The sequence below is a fragment of the Hemiscyllium ocellatum genome, chromosome 46 (assembly GCF_020745735.1).
Source record: "Hemiscyllium ocellatum isolate sHemOce1 chromosome 46, sHemOce1.pat.X.cur, whole genome shotgun sequence".
In the NCBI taxonomy this organism is placed as follows: Eukaryota; Metazoa; Chordata; class Chondrichthyes; order Orectolobiformes; family Hemiscylliidae; genus Hemiscyllium; species Hemiscyllium ocellatum.
In genome coordinates, this window is record NC_083446.1 from 4,329,992 (window position 1) to 4,339,685 (window position 9,694).

At 46.9% G+C, this 9,694-nt stretch overlaps 1 protein-coding gene across 1 annotated transcript in view; it reads left to right on the forward strand.

The window, feature by feature from the left end:
- Positions 1–2,069, forward strand: part of eef1g (eukaryotic translation elongation factor 1 gamma) — a 30,850-nt gene extending 28,781 nt beyond the window's left edge. Inside the window, exons 9-10 of the mRNA XM_060855471.1 lie at positions 972–1,096; positions 1,778–2,069. Coding sequence (XP_060711454.1) covers positions 972–1,096; positions 1,778–1,936 — 284 coding nt within the window. The 3' untranslated portion in view covers positions 1,937–2,069. The remainder of the gene's footprint in view (positions 1–971; positions 1,097–1,777) is intronic.
- The last annotated feature ends 7,625 nt before the right edge of the window (positions 2,070–9,694 follow it).

Consider the following 9,694-nt stretch of genomic DNA (forward strand, 5'->3'; position numbering starts at 1 on the left):
CGAGGTTGTGGTTCCAATCTGAATCCATTAAACCCACAATCCAGTTCAATGCAAGTACTGAAGGAATGCTGCACTGTCAGATTCCATCTTTCGGGTGAGACGTTAAACCCCGTTTGCTGTGTTTGGCCACCAGTGGAAGAGGAGGGATGAGTTCTCCCTCGTGTCCTGGGCCGATGTTTATTCAATTAAATACCAAAACTGTATTGGAATGTCCAGAGGCTTTGCAGGCTGCTGTAGGAGCGAGTCTACCTCATGAGGTCCATTGCTTCTGTACCAGTCAAGTCAGAAGGCCAGGCTGGTGTGATTGTAGTCTGTAGTTAGCTTCCTTTGGTAATGTAATGCCCTCCGTGTCAACCCTCGCTGCTAATTCTGACTGGTAAGGTTAGTGTGTGTGCAAACAGCCAACAGTTAGGGCCTGAAAATTACAGGCACTGAGGCAGAGAAGCAGATCAACTTCCACTTTGATCAGAGATCAGGGCCGTGCAGTTTGTCATGTTCAACTCTACATTACCTTTGAATCAAAAACATTACCTATTCATAGGTGCTTCTAAACATTCACTGAATTTTCTGTTCTTTTGTAATTGGTCTGTTTCTGTTCATGCGTTCTTGAATTACTGCTTGTCTGGACTTTCCTTCTGGGCTTTGACTTGTAACAATAAGGTTCATTGCACGGTGGCTCAGTGGTTAGCACTGTTGCCTCACAGCAGCAGGGTCCCAGGTTCGATTCCAGCCTGGGGCGACTGTCTGTGTGGAGTTTGCACATTCTCCCCGTGTCGGCGTGGGTTTCCCCTCTCAGTCCAAAGGTGTGCAGGTCAGGTGATTTGGCCGTGGGAAATTGCCCATAGTGTTAGGTGCATTAGTCAGAGGGAAATGGGTGTGGGTGGGTTACTCTTCGGAGGGTCGGTGTGGACTGATTGGGCTGAAGAGACTGTTTCCACACTGTAGGGAATCTAATCTCATCCTGTTCTCAGGTATGTTTCAACGGCTGGACAAGCTGCGCAAGAACGCCTTCGCCAGCGTGATTTTGTTTGGAGGGAACAACGATAGCAGCATCTCTGGAATCTGGGTGTTCCGTGGCCAAGAGCTGGCCTTCCCGGTATGACCTTTCTGCAGTGTTTCCCACTGCCTCATCTGGTAGTTGGTGATGGGGCTTTTTGGCATAATGCGCATCCTAATTCCACCCAATGCCTGCTCACAAGATTTTGCGGGAGGTGGGGGTGCTAGAGGTTGCTGACATTGCAGCCTCATCTAATAGAGGCAATACAAAGAAACTGATCAAACCAGGTGTATGAGGGTGATTTTAACTTTTGGGTCTTTGGTTTCATTCTGCTGGAGTAGCTTCCAAGCTGCTCCAAGGTTCCTCTTGGAAGTCAATGCCATGCATGGACCTCAGAGGTCCACAAAACCGAGAAAATGAAGAGTATTTGCTGCAGGTTTTGGAAACTGTATGCAAATCTCCCAATCCTTGAAATTTCTAAGGCTGTTACCTCCAAGTGTGCAGTTGGTCAGGGTTGAGAAACTCTAGCCTTTCAGTTAGTCTGTAATTGACGTTCACTTTCACCCAGGAGATGTATCTCCCGAATCGTGGTTGCGGCCTGTGTCTAGTCTAGTGTGAAATTCAGTGCCTTGCCTTTGATGCTGATGCTCACAGCCCTTCCAATAATTGCAGGGGCTGCTGACCCCCTATCTCGTGCCTTTTTAAACAGGCGTGAGGGACTGAGGGATGGGTTGTCTATGGTTGGATCAGGTGCTTGACTTTTTCGGTTTTCCTGTTCAGATGTCTCCTGACTGGCAAGTGGATTACGAGTCGTACAGCTGGCGGAAGCTGGATGTTGACAGCGAGGAGTGCCGGACGATGGTGAAGGAATACTTTGCGTGGGAGGGGGAATTCAAGCATGTGGGCAAACCGTTCAACCAGGGGAAAATCTTCAAGTGAGCAATAGACTCTGTGCCAGTTGAGCACTGCCAGTCCCTTCGCCAGGCTGCTGTTCCCACCCAGTGCACGTGGCAATGTCACCAGCTGCTATTTTTAAAACACAGATGCAGAATAAAAAGAAACTTATTCCATCGCTGCTACTGTCACTTGTATTTCTTGCTGCCAGTTGTGTGGGTTCAAGCTCCAGCATGTAGGCTGGTAATCGGGCCTGACGTTCTGTGGCAGTGCTGAAGGAGTGTGCATCTGTACAGATAACAAGTGTGATGTTAGACTGAAGTCTTGGTTGGGTTCCTTCTGAGTCAGTCATACAACATGGAAACAGACTCTTCAGCCTAACCAGTCCATGTCAAACCATAATTCCAAACTAAACTCGTCCCACATCCCTCCAAATCTTCCCTGTTCATGCACTTATACAAATGTCTTTTAATTGTTGTTGTACCCATATCCAACCCTTACTCTGCAAGTCCATTCCACATATACCACTCTGTGCAAAAAGAAAAATAATTTCCAGTCTTTTTCTAATCTTTCTCCTCTCACCTTAAAAATACGTTCCTATGTCTCCAAATCCTCCACCTTAGGGCAAAGATACCTGCTATTCACTTTATCTATGCCTCTCATGATTTTATAAAACTATTAAAGGTCACCCCTCAACCTCCTACACTCCAGTGAAAAAAGGTCCTAGTCTATTCAACTTCTCATAACTTGAGCCCTCCATTCCTAGCAATTTCCTGGTAAATGTCTTCTGAACCCTCTCCAGCTTAATAATATCCTTCCCATAACAGTCTTGGGAGATTTCTAAAAAATGGATTTTTTCTGTCTTTTCCTAAACAAATACACTCAATCACGTCTTCCCTAGCCCAGAGTGGCTACTCCTTGGCAGCATAAGTTCACTACATTTCAGAGCCGGATTCTGTTTTCCCTCTCTCTCCCTCCCCCCCCCCCTCCCCAAACCTTGTTCTGCCATTAGAATTCCGCTCATTTCTTAATTCTTGGGAGATTGTTCCTTCCTGAAGCCCTTTCCTAACCTTTTGGTATTCTTTGTCCTCCCTTCGCAGCATCCAGAAAATGGAACACTTGTCACTGGCTCCTTTCGTATAACAGCCCAATTTTATGCCACTCTACTCTCTCGCTTGCCCAGGGCTACTCTTGCCAGTCTTATTCCTGGCCACCACATTGTCTGATGGTGCTTACCCTGTGACCTCTATCAGCAAGTCAGTTCCTGCTGTGCTACACCCCACCGTCCTGTCATACTCTGCATCGCCCTCCACAGCGTCTTTTCACTTGGAAAAAGCGCCTTGCCTCCTGTAAACTGATTGTGGGTGAGTGCACCGATGTCAGCTTTATGGAAAAGTGATTAAGGAGTAGCGATTCCTCCTTCCTAGATAAAGCCTCCCCATCTGGCTATATCATCACCGTCTAAGACCATGGTCATCTCATCTCACTTAGGCTCCTTTTGAATATGCCCTTTCATAGCATCCAGCTGGTCTCTCATTTAAAATGGACTCCATCTTGCCCTGGCTGAAGTTGTGCCACAGTTTATTGGACTTTCCTGTTCCAGCACAGGACCATGCTGATGTCCCATGATCACTCCACCCCCTGCCCCCTTTTTCCCAACACTATCGAACTGGTCATATCGAACTACTACCCAAGTCATAACTAATCCCATTCCGCACTCTCTTCCTTTGACTATCTCAACTGCATTTGGTCCTGGTCAGGCAGTACAAGTCATGCTGGTATAATGTGTTTATCAATGCAAATTGGCTATTAGATGATTGATGAATTAGATTACTTACAGTGTGGAAACAGGCCCAACAAGTCCACACCGACCCGCCAAAGTGCAACCCACCCCTACCCCTCCACCTAACACTACGGGCAATTTATCCTGGCCAGTTCACCTAACCTGCAGGTTTTTTGGACTGTGGGAGGAAACCCATGCAGACACAGGGAGAACATGCAAACTCCACACAGTCAGTCGCCTGAGGCAGGAATTGAACCCGGGTCTCTGGCGCTGTGAGGTAGTAGTGCTAACCACTAGGCCACCATGCCGCCCGTGTGGGCACAAACTTTCCTGAACAGATGTATTGTGCTAGGTTGCAGAGGAAAGTAACAATCATATTATACCAGAATGCAGTGTCTTGGTTTCGAATTTCGTTGTTTTCAAAATTGTTCCACAATTTCTCTCCATTTAACCTCCTCTAACCTCCATACCCTTTGTTTGGTAGCCATCTACACCCCTCTCTATCTCTGTAACCTCCAGTCCTGCACCCCTGTCTGTCTCTCTAATCTCTGGATGTAGGTTTGCTCGCTGAGCTGGAAGGTTTGCTTTCAGACGTTTCATCACCATACTGGGTCACATCTTCAGTGAGCCCCCAGACCAAGTTTCATCTGGAGAGTCACTGAAGATGTCACCTAGTATGGTGACGAAACGTCTGAAAATGAGCCTTCCAGCTCAGCGAGCAAGCCGACATCCAGAACCTCGACCTGAGCTACAAATCTGAAAACTCGCTAATCTCAGTAATTAGATTAGGTTACTTAGTGTGGAAACAGGCCCTTCGGCCCAACAAGACCACACCGACCCACTGAAGCGCAATCCACCCATACCCCTACCTTTACCCCTTCATAGAACATAGAAAAATACAGCGCAGTACATGCCCTTCGGCCCTCAATGTGCCGACTGAAGCCTACCTTACCTACACTAGCCCAATAACCTCCATATGCTTATCCAATGCCCACTTGAATGACCATAAAGAGGGAGAGTCCACCACTGCTACTGGCAGGGCATTCCATGAACACTCAACCCGCTGAGTAAAGAATCTACCCCTAACATCTGTCCTATACCAGCCCCCCCTTAATTTAAAGCTGTGTCCCCTAGTAACAGCTGACTCCATACGCGGAAAAAGGTTCTCATGGTCAACCCTATCTAAACCCCTAATCATCTTGTACACCTCTATCAAATCTCCCCTAAACCTTCTTTTCTCCAATGAGAACAGCCCCAAGTGCCTCAGCCTTTCCTCATACGATCTTCCTACCATACCAGGCAACATCCTGGTAAACCTCCTCTGCACCCGTTCCAGTGCCTCCACATCCTTCCTATAGTATGGCGACCAAAACTGCACACAATACTCCAGATGAGGCCGCACCAGAGTCTTACACAACTGCAACATGACCTCAGGACTCCGGAACTCAATTCCTCTACCAATAAAGCCCAGTACACCATATGGCTTCTTCACAGCACTATTTACCTGGGTGGCAACTTTCAGCGATCTGTGTACATGGACACCAAGATCCCTCTGCTCATCCACTTACCAAGTAGCCTACCATTAGCCCAGTAATCCACCTTCTTGTTACTCCTACCAAAGTGAATGACTTCACACTTAGCTACATTGAAATCCATTTGCCACCTTTCTGCTCTGCAACTTATCTATATCCCGCTGTAACCTGCCACATCCTTCTTCGCTGTCCACCACTCCACCGACTTTCGTATCATCCGCAAACTTGCTCACCCAGCCTTCAAGCCCCTCCTCCAGGTCATTTATAAAAATGACAAACAGCAATGGTCCCAAAACAGATCCTTGTGGAACACCGCTAGTAACTGCACTCCAAGATGAACCTTTACCATCAACTACTACCCTCTGTCTCCTTCCAGCCAGCCAATTCCTAATCCAAACCTCTAATGCACCCTCAATACCATACCTCCATCATTTTTGCAGTAGCCTACCTTGGGGTACCTTATCGAACGCCTTGCTAAAATCCATATACACCACATCTACTGCTTTACCCTCGTCCACTTCCTTGGTCACCTTCTCAAAGAACTCAATAAGGTTTGTGAGGCACGACCTGCCTTTCACGAAACCATGCTGACTATCCTTATCACATTATTCTTATCCAGATGTTCATAAACCCTATCCCTTACAATTCTCTCCAAGACTTTGCCCACAACAGAAGTGAGACTCACTGGCCTATAGTTACTAGGGCTGTCCCTATTCCCCTTCTTGAACAAGGGAACCACATTTGCTATCCTCCAGTCTTCTGACACTATTCCTGTAGACAACGAGGACATAAAAATCAAGGCCAATGGCTCCGCTATCTCCTCCCTAGCTCCCCAGAGGATCCTAGGATAAATGCCATCAGGCCCAGGGGACTTATCTATTTTCATCCTTTCCAGTATTCCCCGGACCTCTTCCCTACATACCTCAAAGCCATCCATTCTAATCACTTGTGACTCAATATTCACATCAGCAACAATGTCCTGTTCCTGAGTGAATACTGACGAAAAGTATTGATTTAGTGTCTCTCCAATCTCCTCCGTCTCCACGCACAACTTCCCACTACTATCCTTGACTGGACCGATACCTACCCTAGTCATCCTTTTATTCCTGACATACCTATAGAAAGCTTTAGGGTTTTCTCTAATCCTACCAACTAAGGACTTTTCATGTCCCCTTCTCACTGCTCTCAGCTCCCTCTTTAGATCCTTCCTGGCTACCTTATAACTCTCAATCGCCCCAACTAAACCTTCACGCCTCATCTTTACATAGGCCGCCCTCTTCCCTTTAACAAGGGATTCCAATTCCTTATTAAACCACGGCTCCCTCACAAGACCCTTTCCTCCCTACCTGACTGGTACATACTTATCAAGGACACCCAATAGCTGTTCCTTGAACAAGCTCCACATATCATTTGTGTCCTTCCCTTGAAGCCTATTTTTCCAATCCACACATCCTAAGTCATGCCTCACCGCATCATGATTTCCCTGCCCCCAGCTATAACTCCTGCCCTGCAGCGCACACTTATCCCTCTCCATCACCTAACACTACGGGCAATTTAGCATGTCCAATTCGCCTAGTCTCCTCTGTCCCTCCCAATCTGTCACCTCAGAGATCCCTCTCTACCTGTAAGCTCACCCATTCCCTTCGACCCTCCTATTAGTAACCTTCAGTCCCTCTGAGTTTTTTTGAGCTCCAATTCTGGGCTTCCAGGCATCCCTGGATTCCCATTGTTTCACCATTGGTCATGCCCCCTGGATTCCCATTGTTTCACCATTGGTCATGCCTTCAGTAACATAAGGCTCCATCTCCATCCCTCACCACCCCACTCTCGTTATGGTGCCCTTTACATTTGGTGTACCTTTTGGTCTCTAATATCTCTCTCTGATTTATGTCAATTGTTCTTTGCCTGGTATTGCCTTATTCTGTAAGTTTTTCAATTGGTTGTGGTCATCTCTGGCAAGATCAGGATTTGTTATCCATCTTAATTGGGACAGCTTACTCAATCCTTTGAGTCAACTACGGTACTATAGACCTGGTCACATTTGGATCGGACTGGGTAAAAATGGCTGATAACCTCTGCTTTAAGCATTTGTTTACAATGACTGACTGTTTCCCTGCACCTTGCTTTCTGGCTCTTCTGGTTTCAGGTAGGGCCTGTATGATTTGCAAATTCAGTTAAGTTTTAAAAACACTCCACTATCTTTCACCACCGTGAGGTTTGCTTTACAGCTTTTGAGTTGGTGTCACTGTTGCAATTTGGACGATGCAGCAGCCAATGTGTACATAGCAAACCTCCCACCCATAACAATCTGACAATGACCCAGATATTTTTCTGATGATGTTTAAGCAATAAACTACGGTCCAGAACTGTGAAAGAAGAAAGCACTTTGTTTTAACATCTCTCTGGGATGACAGGGTCTCTGAGTGTGACCTCCCATACTCAGCACTGACATTTTCCTGGATTTCACACCCGAATAAACCCAATGAACTGCAGATGTTAAGCCCCTCACAGTCACCGCCACAGCTAAAGAGGATGGGTGTGTCAGCAGAGGGAGGTTTAGCTTGAATGTAATTGGCTTACAATTTTATTTTTGTTTCCTGGTGAGTTTGGGCCGGACAGTAGATTTCATTGTGTTCAGCTGTGCCAGTGGAACAGGGGGGAAGATCAGAGAAAATGGGTGTGGATTTCTGTGCAGTGAACGGGCAGAACAGGACAGGGATACCTGTTTGAAGCAGCTCAGCAAGGTCAAAGTGAATCTCGTGTGAGGTTGATGTACAAACCATCACTAATGATTCCTGAAGAAGGGCTCATGCCCGAAACATCGGTTCTCTCGCTCCTTGGATGCTGCCTGACCTGCTGCGCTTTTCCAGCAACACATTTTCCGCTCGTCACTAATGAGAGTCAATCCACCAGAACACTCACTGAAACGGATACAGTTAAAAAATCTCACAACACCAGGTTATAGTCCAACAGGTTTAATTGGAAGCACTAGCTTTCAGAGCGCCGCTCCTTCTTTAGGTGACGCTCTGAAAGCTAGTGCTTCCAATTAAACCTGTTGGACTATTAACCTGGTAAAAACAATGACTGCAGATGCTGGAAACCAGATTCTGGATCAGTGGTGCTGGAAGAGCACAGCAGTTCAGGCAGCATCCAAGGAGCAGCGAAATCGACGTTTCGGGCAAAAGCCCTTCATCAGGAATAAAGGCAGTGAGCCTGAAGTGTGGAGAGATAAGCTAGAGGAGGGTGGGGGTGGGGAGAAAGTATCATAGAGTATAATGGGTGAGTGGAGGAGGGGATGAAGGTGATAGGTCAGGGAGGAGAGGGTGGAGTGGATAGGTGGAAAAGGAGATAGGCAGGTAGGACAAGTCCGGACAAGTCATGGGGACAGTGCTGAGCTGGAAGTTTGAAACTAGGGTGAGGTGGGGGAAGGGGAAATGAGGAAACTGTTGAAGTCCACATTGATGCCCTGGGGTTGAAGTGTTCCGAAGCGGAAGATGAGGCGTTCTTCCTCCAGGCGTCTGGTGGTGAGGGAGCGGCGGTGAAGGAGGCCCAGGACCTCCATGTCCTCGGCAGAGTGGGAGGGTGAGTTGAAATGTTGGGCCACAGGGCGGTGTGGTTGATTGGTGCGGGTATCTCGGAGATGTTCCCTAAAGCGCTCTGCTAGGAGGCGCCCAGTCTCCCCAATGTAGAGGAGACCGCATCGGGAGCAACGGATACAATAAATGATATTGCTGGTGTTGTGTGACTTTTTTAACTTTGTACACCCTAGTCCAACATTGGCATCTCCAAATCATGAAGTGGATACTGGTGAAGTAAATAGATATGGCAGCTGTATGGGTGTCCTATTGGACTAGTAATCCCAATGATCAGGACCAGGGGTTTAAATTCTGCTAAAGGGCAGCTGGCAAATTTAACTTTGTTCTTTGGTTTGAGATTTAACCAATCTCAGTGACGGCAAATTTGAAGCTACTGGATTGTAATAAAACCTCATCTGGTTTAATGATGTCCATCAAGGAAAGTGTGCAGTCTGTCCTGTATGTTGGAAGGTTTGGCCTCTGAGTATCAATAAAATAATGGTTAATCTGTTCTCGACCCTAACTCCATGTTGCTGCTAGATCCCCACAACCTTGAACTCCTATCTCTCCATCTCAGCCTTGAATTCATTCAGTACCTTAGCGGCTTTCTTAAATTGGCAATTCCAATGATCCGTAATCCTCATGGAAGAAACTTCGGTTCTATCTGAAAGGGAAAACCATTCTAAAACTGTCTGTGGTGGAGAGGTGGCACAATGAGAAACATTTCAGCATCCATCATGTGATTTTATTTGATTCGTTGACAGGGTGAGGACATTTATGCAGAGGCTATCATTTATTGTCCACAGGAGAGTTGAGAGTCAACCCCACCGCTGTGGGTCTGGAGTGACATGTAGGCCAGATGTCTTTTAACTGTAACTGTACTCGCATCCACCACTTCCTCTGTAAGTTCATT